This window comes from Anomaloglossus baeobatrachus, chromosome 4 (assembly GCF_048569485.1).
Source record: "Anomaloglossus baeobatrachus isolate aAnoBae1 chromosome 4, aAnoBae1.hap1, whole genome shotgun sequence".
Lineage (NCBI taxonomy): Eukaryota > Metazoa > Chordata > Amphibia > Anura > Aromobatidae > Anomaloglossus > Anomaloglossus baeobatrachus.
In genome coordinates this window covers 241,514,396-241,529,363 of record NC_134356.1, presented here as the reverse complement: position 1 = coordinate 241,529,363, position 14,968 = coordinate 241,514,396, and the positions used below count along the sequence as shown (strand labels likewise).

Below are 14,968 nucleotides of genomic sequence, written 5' to 3'. Positions count from 1 at the left end.
AATTGTGAGTAGCAATCAGTGTGATGGGAAAGTGGAAACGCGTCGAGGTAAGGCAAGGTTTGGAAACTAGGAAGTAATGATTTTTATTAACCCGTTCATTACTGCCTTATAAAAATGTTTTTGCCATGATTTTGGGTTTATCAAAACCTTTTTTCTTTTGGTGATCTGTTTGTGGATATTTCTTTAGGCGGTAAAATTAATTGGTTACTAAATGAGTCATAAGTCCCCTTGAGGATGAATTTAGTTTTGTACTGCATCTCTCTTAGTCTAAACTGCTCCTTATCGGTCTTTTTGCAATTGAGTGTATCACAAGCTCGCTTTGGAGGTTTTGATTTACTTTTGATTTGCTGGGTGTTGTGGTGCCCCTCCCTCAATATAAACCTCTGTCCATTGGACCAGGTGCAATTTGGAGTTATTTGGGATACATTTGACTTTTATTACTCCACTATTTTGTTTGGGAAAATCCCTCCCTTGGTGATTCTATCATCTGACTGCTTTCTTCTTGGGGGATTTTTATATATCTTCACCAGGTTATCATGGCAATTTATGCATTTAGGACTATTATCGGTTATACCTAAAACCTTTGGCAGACTATTATCTTTATCAGCAGGGTCAGGAAAAGGGTAAGCCTACGATGAATTGGGGTGCTCGGAAATTTAAGGCGTAATATTCATCTGTAGTGATGGGCAAACCCCCTGATATTCGTGTTTGGGAGACTCACCTGAGCTTTTGTCGAGTTCTGAGATAACGCGAACTTGCGTCTGAACTCCAAACTTGGACTTTACAGTTATGGGATGGGGTGGGGGGATGGGGGGGGTGTGTAAAATAAAGACTATAGATAATGAACATGGTCATTATACTTCGCGCTCTCACGATGCATGCAGCAGACCCACTCCGCCGCTGTCTCTCGGCCGCTCCAGCTTCTGGGTCCGATCATTAACTTCCGGGGGTATTCACTGCACTGCTCGTCACTCTTCGGCCTTGTTCGCAGTGATGTCAGGGTTCACCCGAGCCCATGAGCCATGGACTCAATTGAACTTTGACTGTCACTGTGCGAGTCTCGCATCAGTATCACCCGGCACGGCTCACATTCTCTCGACAGGACGGCTGCATGTATTTCCATGCAGCTGAGGCGCTCCTATCAGGAGAGTGTGCGCCAAGCTGGGTGATAACGATGCGAGACTTGCAAGAGTCATACGCAAGTGGAATCATACCCTCAATGCCAGCCTGCTTCTTGCTCTGTAGAGTTGCTTGTCCGTACAGAGCAATGAAGAACAGCTGACATGGCTCTCCCTGTGGACTACGTCGGACTAAGGGTTTTTTGTTTTTTTTATAATAAAAATGGAGTCTAGAAATGTTTTTTTTTCTAATAAAAAAAAGTTGTGAGTGTTGGATTTTTTTTTTTTTTTACTGTTTACTAGAAATTCATGGTGGCCATGCCTAATTTGGCATGACACCATGAATTTCGGGCTAGTACCAACTGAGAATTCAAGCTGGTATTAACCCCTTTATTACCCAGTGTGCCACCGCCATCAGGGTCACTGGACAAGCCAGGTAAAGCACCTGGAAATGGCACAAAAAACAATACACTATTTCCAGGGGCCGCTGCAGGTTGCAGAGTATCCCAGCCCCTAGCTGCCTGGTTTTACCTGACTGGTGATCAAATTATAGCGGGAGCCCATGCTTTTTTTTTTTATTATTATTTTTTTTTAATAAAATAAAATAAAATAAATTAATGGGCTTCCCTGTATTTGGATTGGCAGCGAAGGTAAAGCCAGGCAGATGGGGGTGGCAGTCCGTAGCCGTCCGCTTAATCTGTGTTGAGAATCAAAAATACTGCAAAGCACTACGTCATTTTTTTTTTAATGCTTTTTTATTTTTACAGTACTTTGATGTCAGGTAATTACAGACCCATAGAGAATGGGCGTCTGTAGTCCGGTAGGGGAATAATTTCTCCTTAGGGTTTATTAGGGTCCCTTTAGCCATACCTCTCCCTGCTTGTGATATTTGTTGTCCTGATTTGCTGCTGGTTTATTTTATTTGGAGTATTTTTGGGTGTAATTTGTCATTTTTAATTGAATATTAATAAAGAGTTTTTTATTGCGGTTTTCAGATATTTTGTAAATCTCCTCTGTGCTCTACCCGATCTCATCTGTATTTGTTAATTCGGATGGGAGATCGAGGAAAGAAAAGGACCCTTTGCTAATGCATAACATTTCTTGACCTTGTAAAACTACATTTTGTGTTTTCTGTGCTTCAGGTGGCAAGATGTACTGAAGAGCTATTTAATGGTGCATTCAACCCACATATTTTCTAGACATCCATGCCCTACACAAGGTTCTTTGCATGGCTGGATATAAAGTGGTTTGGCTTCAATTACTCACAGATGTATCCGTTCCATCAAAGACTAGATATCAGCAAAACAAACTTGTCTACAAGCACGATCCAACTTCAATTCTCAGATATATAGTACCTTTTAAAAGTATTCAGCCCCACATTTTTTCATGTTTCATTATGTGGAACACACCAGACAGCTGTAAGGATTCACAACTCTGCAGTCAGAGTTGCTCCTAATGCGAGAGAAATGTATATAGGACCGATCTGACATTACAATTGATATACCATGTACTGATGCTGGTTCAGGTGATGTATTTTTGTACAGATGGTTCTTTTAATGTATTTCTGTACTAATAAGGGATCTAGTGATGTATTTCTGTACTGCTGGTGATGTATCTCTGTATGGATGGTAATTGTAATGCTGTGTTTCTGTACTAATGGGGTTTGTGATGCTGTATTTCTGTACTGCTAGTGGTTCTAGTGATGTGTTCCTGTACGGATGGTGGTTCTAGTGGTGTATTCCTGTGCTGTTATTGGGTCTGATCCTGTAAACATTAAACAATGCATATCTTGTAAGATTATGTGATACATGGCTATGTTAAAGTATTTTGCAGTCTGACAAGTTATTGGTTTCTATGCTTTTATTTAGAATAGGAGCATTAAAAGGGTAGTTCAAATTTGTTATGAAAGTCTGAAGTCACTATGACTGCAGACTTCCGAATTCTGACAGCACATACACTGAACACCAGGATTTACAGATGCTGGCGGAGAGAAATGATAGTTATGAAACCACAAGTATGTTATTTGCATACATGTGGTCACATGCCAGCTAGACATGTGTGGCCATGCTCAATACAAGCAAATAAAGAGGCCAAACATGTCTAGTCAGAATGTGGCCCGGAAGTATACAAATCACATACTTGTACTCACCTGACCATCAACGCTTGCTGCGGGCACGGGAGAATCCTGAACATGTGAACTTTGTGCGCTGTCTGTAGTCAGAGTAACTTCAGACTTGTTCCCTAAAGCTGGACTAACTGCAAAGTCCTGGGGGTAATATGAGTGTTTGGGTAACTGCACAATTTTGAGAGGGGGAATGAACTGCCCAATTAATTTCCTTTCCATTTGCTGCAGGTCTCACAGGACTTCTGCACTACAACAATACTATAACAATACTGCAACACTGGCTGTCTGTGAGATGAAAGCTGAAGCGCCAAGAAGTGTCTGCAGATATATTCGGGTGAGTGCACAGAATTAAAGTTTGCAGCATTTTGGAAGCAGCGTGTTTTCGCTGAATCCAAAACGCTGCATTGTACGGTACAAGCACAGTGAATAGCATTTATAGAAATCCCATCCCCACTGTGCTTGTTTCCTCTGCAGCGTAAAGGGACATACGGTGGAGCTTCTCAAGCTTCAGTATGTCAATACCTCTAATTTTTGCATACTTGAAGCGCACGAAATCACCAGGATTTTCCTATATAACCTACAGCCAGTGCTATACTATAATCAGGCTGATTTTATACATACCTGTAGTGATCAGCTAGGATGTATAGGTTTGAAATCCAAAAAAAGTAAAGTTTATAAAATCATCAGCTTCTTGAGTGACAGCAGCTGAGGACCAGATAATATCTGGGGGGGGGGGGATATTCATAGTTATCCCCTCCCCCTGTTAGAATTAGCAAAAGTATTATACAAATCGATTTTAATTTTTGACTTGCAGGACCTGTGCTGAGGTCATACCCATGTGATCAGGAAGGGCGGTGCCTCAGCCAACAGAAAACTGTTGCTTCCTGGTATCCGATTTGTTGGCGGAGGCCCCGTACCTCCGGACATACGCACTAGACCTGTTTGAAGCCAGGGCATGTACATCCGGCTTCATACTACGCATTACTGGAAGTGTGAGGCATTCAACTCAGCGTTCACCGCGGACACAGGTACACGCATCACCGCTGGTGACGCTGCATTGAATAGCATGTTAGTATGCCCCTGTGGGCATACTAACATGCAAAGAGGGCAGACTAGTCAGGGGAAGTAACACCCTCATGACTAGTCCCTGGTCTCATTAGCATATTATAAAAGAGCTTTAGAAATACTTTTTCTAAAGATCCCTTTATCTATGCTACTAGATACGGTGACTGTTAAACAGGGATTAGCAATATGCACCCAGTACTGCTCGAGGTTCTGGGTGCATATTGCACCTGACAGGTTCACTATAGATCACTCTGTGTGTAATGACTATATATAATGTTTCCTTTTTGTATGGAATTACTGAAGTAAATTAACTTTTTGAGGATATTCTAATTTATTGAGAAGCACCAGTATATTAAAATGGCAAACTACAAGAAGGTTAAAATTAAGCAAAGAGTCTTGAAAAAAGGGGACAGTCACACAACCAGCTACATAATGTAATACTTCCAATCACAAGGATGACGTAACATGTATCATTATACAGCAATATATAGTAAAAAATAAAAAGGTCAGACAATTTCTGTATAGTTAACACTACATTTGTAAGCATATGTTGTACAGGCCACTACACTTGCAATGAACGTAGATAGCAGACCGACCATTTAATGCTGTTATAGATTAGCGACAGGGTTATAAAAACAATTCTTTAAAATACAGTTTTTAATATTGGGTATTTGGCATGTTCTATTCTATCCATAGTGGATATCAGGCTCTACCTACCTTTTACTTTAGTACAAAAGACTCAATCTAAACACCCTGGAGATGACCCACTACCTGGGCCTGGACTTCACATTCCCATCAGATTGACCAAGACCTATGAACTAAAAGGGGGCTTTACACGCAACAACATCGCTAACGGGATGTCGTTGGGGGTCACAGAAATTGGTGACGCACATCCGGCCTCGTTAGCAACGTCGTTGCGTGTGACACGTACGAGCAACCGCTAACTGCAAAATACTCACCAAATCGTTGATTGTTGACACGTCGTTCATTTCCCAAATATCGTTGCTGATTTTAGACGCAAATTGTTCGGCATTCCTGAGGCAGCACACATCGCTACGTGTGACACCCCAGGAACGACTAACAACACCGTACCTGTGTCCTCCGGCAATGAGGTGGGCGTGACTGTTATGCGGCTGCTCTCTTCCCCTCCGCTTCTATTGGACGCCTGCCATGTGACGTCGCACGAACCGTCCCCTTAGAAAAGAGGCTGTTCGCCAGCCACAGCGACTTCGTTAGGAAGGTAAGTATGTGTGACGGGTCCTAGCGATATTGTGTGCCACGGGCAGCGATTTGCCTGTGATGCACAAACGACGGGGGTGGGCACTTTCACGAGCGACATCGCTAACAATGTCGCTGCGTGTAAAGCAGCCTTAAGGGTCCTTTAACATGGACAGATAAATTGCCCATTATGAGTCCTGAACGATATTGTGAGTGGATCAATGCACTTATACGAATGTGTAACCATGGAGGTTTTTCATTCACGATTGTATGATTGTGCCCCTTACAGTCTGGATTAGAATGGACAGGAAAATTATTCTTTATAGGTGCGTATGTGAAGACGGTAAACTATAGTTTTTTGGTCTGAAAAAAAGATTCAAACAATAACGAACAATCACATTACTGTTCATCATCACTCAATGGCCAAGTTTACATTGGGCAATAGTAGTTCATACAAACAGCTATGCCGTGCTTAGCTGGTTGTCAAACATAGGATCTGCTTACCTTTAACCCATTGTGCAGCACATAATCTGGATGAGGACTAAAACCGTTTATATTTCCATTATTATAGTCACGTGTATTTCTCTACTATAACATTAGTGGTCTCGCTCCTCCAAACTTACTATGGGAATTTGCAAGATGCTACACAATTGGCTTCTTCATTTGAAACGCATTTCCTCATATGGTTGAACGACTTTGAGGTCTTAAATTCACAGAAACCCCATTTTAGTAATTGTGCTAATTTAGGGAAAAAATGAAGCTCTGACTGCATAAAGTTATTTTGATTTAAAATGTTATTTACTTGGCAAACTTGTATGCCGCCCCTCTCCAAAGACTCAGAGCGGCTCACAACATATATTGGAATACTGTCCCCATTGGGGCTCACAATCTAGAGTCCCTATCTGTATAGCGGGCTTTAAACGCTGCGACATTGCCCGAGCGATCTCGTTGGGGTCACAGAATTTGTGACGCACATCTGGTCGCTTTAGCGATGTTGCGTTTGACACCTATGAGCGATTTTGAATCGTCGCAAAAACGTTCAAAATCGCTCATCTGTGACATGGGGGTCCATTCTCAAATATCGCTGCTGTGTATGAAGTAGTTCGTCGCTCCTGCGGAAGCACACATCGCTATGTGTGACACCGCAGGAACGAGGAACCTCACCTTACCTGCGCCCGCCGGCAATGAGGAAGGAAGAAGGTGGGCGGGATGTTACGTCCCGCTCATCTCTGCCCCTCCGCTTCTATTGGGCGGCGGTTCAGAGATGCTGCTGTGACGTCGCTGTGATGCTGAACGAACCGCCCCCTTAGAAAGGGGGCGGTTCGCCGGTCACAGCAACGTCGGTAGGCAGGTAAGTAGTGTGACGGGTCCGCACGATGTTGTGCGCCATGGTCAGCGATTTGCCAGTGTCGCATAACCGATGGGGGCGGGTACGCACGCTAGCGTTATCTGTCACGATATCGCAGCGTGTAAAGCAGCCTTATGTCTTTAGCGTATGGGAGGAAACCGGAGTACCCGGAGGAAACCCACGCAAACACGGGGAGAACATACAAACTCCTTACAGATGTTGTCCATGGTGGGATTTGAACCCAGGACCCCAGCGCTGCAAAACTGCAGTGCTAACCACTGAGCCACCGTGTCGCCTCATATATTCACCTAATATATCAAAACATGGTCAACATCTTAGGCCATCTTTACACCTGTATTTTTTAATTTCATGGTATTACTAACGTTTATCTTTTTATGCATCAATATCCATAAACATTTTCATAGTGCTAAATAAAAAAAAATAAAAAAAATACACATTGCCTCTTGGTAACATTGTGTCTGACTTACTAAGTATTGAAGTCTTTGACGCTCCGTTTCTGGAGTAAACTCTGAAGACATAGGAAGGACTTCTCCATTTCGGATAATTATAGCCCTGAAATAAAACAGATTTGACAAATGGCTTCATATTACATAAGCATAATTAGTCAGTAAAGTAGAAACCTAATATAAGTTGCATAAAAACAATTTTGGGGGGAAAGCAAGAGCGTTATGGCATACAAAAGTAACTAAAATAAGGGTAAAAATTACACGGGTCTGCAAGGGTAAAAATCGTTTGAAAAGCAAGAGGTGGATTTTATATACTTTCGATCGCTGAACTAAGTAAATATATCTACAAAATTCCATCGCATACAGTTTTTTCACAAGCACTGACTCCATAGGCTTTTTCTTCCACCATACTTTGACTCCTTTGTGTGACCTTTGGTCGCTGATTTTGGTGTCATTAGACTGGTTAGAAATTAACGAACGCTTAAAAGGATTCTGACGAAGACTTCCGTGTTATTCCTGACAAGGCACAGCTTTTTCACAGCTCAAATTAAATTAGTCAGGGACTTACACTTTCCTAAACATTTTGGAGAATTTTAGACTCTAAACTAAAGGGAAAGGATCCTGCTAGCACCGGGTACCAATTTTTCATGATACAGAAGCAGAGAAAAGGAATTCCTTCCATACTTTTCTCAAGATGGTGCTCTAGTATATTGCAGTGATGTTCCTGACGGAAAAATTTAACATTGAGTACAATGAGCGAGTGGAGAGTCTTTGATTCATCCAAAAAAAAAGTCTCACACGGTGCTACTGCACAATAGGAGCAAGTATGCTTCAGCGCCTGTCTGGCATTCTGTACACTTGAAGGAAAGCTATGAGAATATACACTTTATTCTCAAGAAACATAACTATGAGGATCAAGGATGGCCAATATATGGTGACCTGAAGGTGCTCGCTTTGCTACTTGGGCAGCAAAGAGGATACACGAAGTACCCATACTTTTTGTGTTTATGGGACGGCCGAGATAGGACTCATCACTAAGACCAAAAAAGTTGGCCAACGAGAAGATCTTTGCAATCTGGACTCAAGAATATTTGTGGATAGTTTAATTGATCTCACTAAAGTTCTCCTGCCATCACTTCACATTACACTTGGACTGATGAAGCAGTTTGTGAAAGCTCTACCGAAAGGAAAGACTGTATGTGTGCAGCAAGCTTCAGGGGCTGTGCGAAGCACAAGTGAAGGAAGGCATTTATATGGGTCCAGATATTTGGACTCTCATGAATGATGATGTGTTTGAAACAAAAATGAAAAAAAGTTTTTCAGAAAAAGGATTGGGATTCTTTAAGTCATGAAGCAATTTCTAGGTAACTAGAAAAATCCAAAATTTTAAGTTGATAGTGGAGAATATTCTGAAAGGTTTCAATGCCTTGGCTTGTCTGATGAATTTGAAGCTACATTTTTGATATTCCAATTCGGACTACTTTCCTGAAAACCTTGGTGCTATTAGCGAAGAGCAAGGATAAAGATTTCATCAGGATATCAAAAAGATGGAACGAAAATACCAAGGTTGGCGGAACGTGAACATGATTGGGGAAAACTGCTGGATGCTTCACAGAGAAGATCTGCAGGTCTTCAATACAAGAAAAAAAAAACAAAAAAACCCTTTGACGCGAAAAAGAAAAAAGGCGCAAAAATTAATTTCCAATAAAATTGCAGAAAAATTTTCAAAATATATAATATATGGTGTACATTTTTGGCTACAATAAAGATTTTTCTTATTCATCTTGATGATTGTATGGAATTTCACTTTTTTCACTCATTTTGTGCAAAATCCATACATGATGTTAAAAATCGAATGCTTTTTTAAATTGAGGCATAAAAAATAAATAAATAAGAATCAGTCATTGGATTTGAAACAATTTTCATGAACCAAATTTTGCATTTCTGTGCTATTACCACTTTTCAAAAAAATAAGTTTTATTGGGAGGGGTAAGGAGTGCAAACAACTACAGTCCGACTGAAGAATTATAGCTTACAATAGAAATTGCCATAATTGCACTTGGACAGCCAAAGATACACAATAAAGGGTGTACACCAGATAAACTATTGTGCAGTGGTGTAAGACTTAGGCTGCTTTCACACCTCCGGTTTTTCCTGTGCAGCACAATCCGGCGATTTGCAGAAAAACCGCAACCGTTTTATTTTTGCCGCCGGTTGCGTTTTTTTTGCATAGACTTACATTAGTGCCGTATTATGCGGCATAGGCTTGCGTTCCGTCCGTTTTTTACCGCATGCGGCAGATTTAGCCGATGCGGCGGCCGGATGGAACGTTGCCTGGCACGTTTTTTGTCTGGCAAAACAAAATTGCATCGCGCCGCATCCGGCCGATGTGGCGCAACTTGCAATGCATGCCTATGGACGCCGCATGCGTTTTTTTCCACTGCGCATGCTCAGTAGCCTGCCGCAAGCGGCAAAAAACGGATGGGCCGCATGTCAAAAACTTATGCAAAGGATGCGGTTTTGTCGCCGCATCCGTTGCATAGGTTTTAGAGACGGATTGGCTGGCTCTGCTAAAACCGGATGTGTGAAAGAAGCCTTACCAAACATAAAATTGGTTTAAGTAACTTTCTGTACCTTTGACAGATGGGTACAATATACGGCATCCACAAAGGAAAATGACCCAAACAATATATCTGAAAGGAAGACTCAACACAATGTACAATTAAAGAGGGCCTTTCATTGGATTATTTTATTATTTAAACTGAATATCTCCTCCAATAGCTGCTGTTTCAATGATTCTGGAACATTTTTTTTTTATTTTCTTCTGTGCTTATCTGTTCCAAAGTAATGTCCCATGGTAATAAACATACATTTTTTTCCCTTTAACCAAAAGAGACGTTCTGTGCAATATGCGCAGATGTTTTAAGAGAACTAACCAGAATGATTTTTATGCCTTAAAGTAAAGCCAATGCTATACTGGCGCTAGGATGCTGAATTCAGGCATACCTTCAGTCCTGAGACTGGACCCACATATTCCCTTCCTGTTGCACCTATCAATCAAATAACAGTGCATTTCTGTAACTTTACTAGCACATATTACTGTAATAAAAACATCCAATTTCACAACTGAAGGTATGCCTGGATTCAGCATCCTAGTGCATCAGCATAACACTGGCTTTACTTTACACAGGAAAACCCTGCTGGTTGGTTCTCGTTAATGGATAATTTACACCATGAAGTTCACAGTTTTAATTTAAAAAATTTCAGTAAAAGGGTCCTCTAAATAGGCAAAATAGTAAACTGTATATACGATGCACAAATTGTTAATACTCTGAACTTAATGTATTTTTCAGATTACAAGACGCACTTTCCCAAAATTTGGGAGGAAAAGGAGGGGTGTGTTTTATAATCTGCATGCACCTTATCAGGAAGTGGTGAAAAGGGGTAGCAGGAGTTAGAGGCAAGGCTGAAGGCTGCGGTTGCTGTGCTGTGAGCGGTGAGGCAGGGGCATCCTGAAAAAGTTGGTGGTGCGGGCTTCAAATAACGGCGCCCAGACTGAGTCTGCGCGTGCGCAGATGGATCTCTCAGCTCAAGACCTCATCTGCACATGCGCCGCCTCCGATCCATTGATCTCCCAGCAGCAGACTTAAGGAAAATGGTGCCCAGAAGTGGCGAGTGCGCAGATGAGATCTCGGCTTGTCATTGAGCATATAGCTCAATCTGCGCACGCGCTGATTCCGGACACCATTTCTTTGAAGCCCACACCACCGACAGTTTCTGGAAGCTGCCTACCTGACAGCATCTGGGACACCTGCTGGACACACTGCCCTGCTCCTGCCTCCTGTGACCCCACTCCACCAACAGTGCCAAATGTTTTTGCCTGTGTGTGGGTAGCTGCATATTTCTGCTTGCATTCTAAGGTCTGGGGTACGAACAGGAAATGCTGGGCTGTGGCAAAGAATCAGACATGAGTGCTGATGGTGCTTGCAAATATTTCAATGACAGGTGCAGGGCAGGAGGCTTCTGTACTTGCATCCTGGATAGAGGATTGGCAAGCACATAGCACTGGTGAAGAAGGAATGGTGTCACCAGCAGACACCAGTTGTCGACTCAGGCAGTCGGCCTACCTAGTTGGGTGCTTTGATGACATGTACCCGAGCATGCGGGTGGTAGTCAGGCCCCTGCTGATCTTGGTTGGTACAGTACAGGTTGCAAATGACCAGTTTTTTTATTGCCCAAACATTCTTTAAAAAAAGCGTCAGACTGGGCAGCACCTAACCTTTGGCCTGGGAACTTGCCGCGTGTGTGAGCGCTATGGAGAACAGTGCAACTGTCTGGCTAGGTATGGGGAAATACCAAGCGCATGGCGAAAGGAAAGGGAAACCCTGTGTCTAGAAAGAGGGAAGATAGTGACCCCTGACCAAACCTACTGCTTGTCACTGGGGTCCCCCACCATCCTAGATAGGTTCCACACCTATGCACTGAGCCGGATACCTGAACCCAAATATCCCTAGTGCTAGGCCCTAAATAGGGAACGGATGGGATGAGCTCTTAGTCAACCCTGCTAAACAAGTATAGAAGACACAATGGGGACACACATGGGAAGAGCATGAACTACTTATTAGATAAATCAGGTAGCAGAGCTTTCAGCAATAATACCACAGAGGAGTACAAACCACCTGCTTGCAACCTAGGCTTGAAGGAACTGAAAATATTACCAGAACAGTCCAAAATGAAGGAATGGGTATTTCAACACCAAGGGAATACTGATAATGAACAGCTGGGTGGAAGTTGAGCTTCTGCTGGGTCCAAAAGGGAGAGAAATTAATCAAGCAGGAAAGCTACCTATACCAATGAATACTGGCAACAGGAACAATGAAAAGTCAGGGAGCATTCTGCGCAGCCAGACACACTGACTTTCTATGAACAGAAATCACATGACTGTTTGTCATGCATGACACACCCGTGACAATATCACCTGCTGCCTAAGTCCACCCCACTGTCTTCCTGACAGTTGCGGTGCTGCGGATCCTTCTCCTCTGCAATGCTGTCCTTGCACTGCATGCCACCTTCCCAGGTTGGGTCAGTGACTTTGGCCTCTTTCACACATCTGTTTTTTGCCATTAGTCACAATCCGTCGAATTGTAAAAAAAAAAAACCCAAAAAACGGATCCAGCGCTGGATCCGTTTTTTTCTTATTGATTTGAATTAGCGATGGATTGTGACGTATGTTCTCACGTTCAATTTGTCGTATGATGGATCCGTCGCTAAATGTGACGGAGATGACGTCCATAGTAATGTTTTTTGTGTACGTCGAAAAAATGGACAGCGTCGGATCAGTCACCGTCCGTCATTTGTTGAAATGGAAGTGTGGCACCCCTGTGGTTAGGCACTACAGGGGAATACAGCATATATTATATATACACACGCACACATACATGTGTGTGTGTATATATATTATATATACATATATATATGTATATATATTTGTATTATTATATATATATATATATATATATATATATATATATATTTGTAATATATATATATATATATATATATATATATATATTTGTATTATATATATATATATATATATATATATATATATATATATATATATATGTATTATAATATATATATATATATATATATATATATATATATATATATATATATATATATATATATATATATATATATACACACATAGACTTTGCTTGAATAGAAGAACACATCCATTTTGGCATTAAACAGGGCAGAAGAAAAAGCAGCAAAAAAGCAGGTAAAAAGCAGGTGAAAAGCAACGTGCGCACATACCCTAAAGGCAATAACCCCTGCCTAGATGACTCTAATGCTAAACTAGCCCTTCACCAGCAAATCTACCTATGCTAAATGCAGCTAAGAGCGGCATTATTAAAGAATAGAACAGATTTGTTTACGTTGCAGCGACAAGAACTGCAATAACTATAGGGCTTCCAATGGTACTGTATCACTAGTGTTAATTGATGATGTGACTGAAGACAGAAGCAGGTGGATGAATTCTGACATGTACAGGGCTATACTTTCTGCTCAGATTCCACCAAATACAGAAAGGTCGATTGAACGGCGCTTCACAGTACAAATGGACAATGACCCAAAACAATGAATAACCAATATTGGATATGAAAGCCCTTAATACTAATAAGTATCGTACTCTACTGGAGTCCAGACAACATATGTACCTGTAGATGACTGCTGAAATTGAACTGGAAAGTACATGGATATTCACAAAATAATTCGGAAAGAGAAAGAGAAAGAAAAAAAAAAGAAAGAAAAAAAGGACAAAAGAAAAAGAAAGAACAATAAAGAACAAGAAAGAAAAAGAAAGGAAAGGAAAAAAAAAAAAAAGGAATGAGGAGGAAGGGAGAATGTTTTAAAGGCATTTTTATTACTTTCTGCAAAAGCAAACGTATGGAGACTAAAACAGGATGGGACACAGACCAGGATGCTGCATACACAAGGATCCTGCCTATACCACGATGGGGGCACATATCAGCATGGCGGCAATCACAAGATTTGGCCACATACTCCGTGACATTGCCCTGACCTGACTTCTTTACTTGACTCTACTTGATCATTCGCTACCACTGTCTATGTGGGTATCTTTCACAGATTACGACAAACAACATTTAACCTTCCGGCCTTACAAGGGCTCCTAAAAGAAAAAACGCAACCCAACAAACCAGCAGCAGGAAGAAGCCAACAACAACGTCTCAAGAAACACAATGCTACAAAGGAAGACCAGACAACCACACGAGCACGAACATCACACACAACCTCAAGAAGAAACCACACTACAACACAAGAACGCCTTACTAACCCCGGAAACAGAATCTCAGACACAACAGCCAGAAGAAGAGAATCTTCCACAAACTAAGGACACATTTTTCAATGATATTGCTGAATCACACAGTATACTGTTAATGCAGTTAGTTCCTAACAATATTTAGTTACATACAGTTACATCTTCATGTTAAATATTCACAATTTTTAAACAAAATGTATCTTTGACAAAAAATACACTGTGTCTTGCTTCCATTATTGGTCAAAAATCATACATTAACTACACAATAAATTCTAGAATACCCGATGCATTAGAAGCGGGCCACCATCGTGTGTGTGTGTGCGTGTGTGCATGTATAATATATATATATATATATATATATATATATATATATATTTATTTATTACACACACTCTCTCATATATAATATATTATATACATATACACAACTATGAACTGTATATACCTAATGCTTTTTTGAAGAAAATGTTGTGCTTGTTTGCTTGAATGTGCCTTAGAGGATGGTAGAAAAAGAAACCAGAGAGGTAATTCTGGATTCCCAATACATTTCTTCTTAAAAGGGAACCAATCATCAGGATTTTCGTTTATAACCTAAAGCCAGTGCTATACTGGCACTATATACAGTCATGGCCAAAAGTTTTGAGAATGACACCAAAATTATATTTTCACATGATCTGCTGCCCTCTGGTTTTTAATTGTGTTTGTGTGATGTTTACATCACATGCAGAAATATAACTGCAATCATATTATGAGTACCAAAAGGTTATAGTGAAAGTTAGA

General features: G+C 41.1%; 1 protein-coding gene across 1 annotated transcript in view; it reads right to left on the bottom strand.

Annotated features, from left to right (window-relative positions):
• The window catches only part of LOC142303422 (protein phosphatase 1H), a 295,560-nt gene that overhangs the window by 83,891 nt on the left and 196,701 nt on the right, over positions 1–14,968 (bottom strand). Inside the window, exon 5 of the mRNA XM_075344753.1 lies at positions 7,363–7,447. Within this exon, the coding sequence (XP_075200868.1) occupies positions 7,363–7,447 (85 nt within the window). The remainder of the gene's footprint in view (positions 1–7,362; positions 7,448–14,968) is intronic.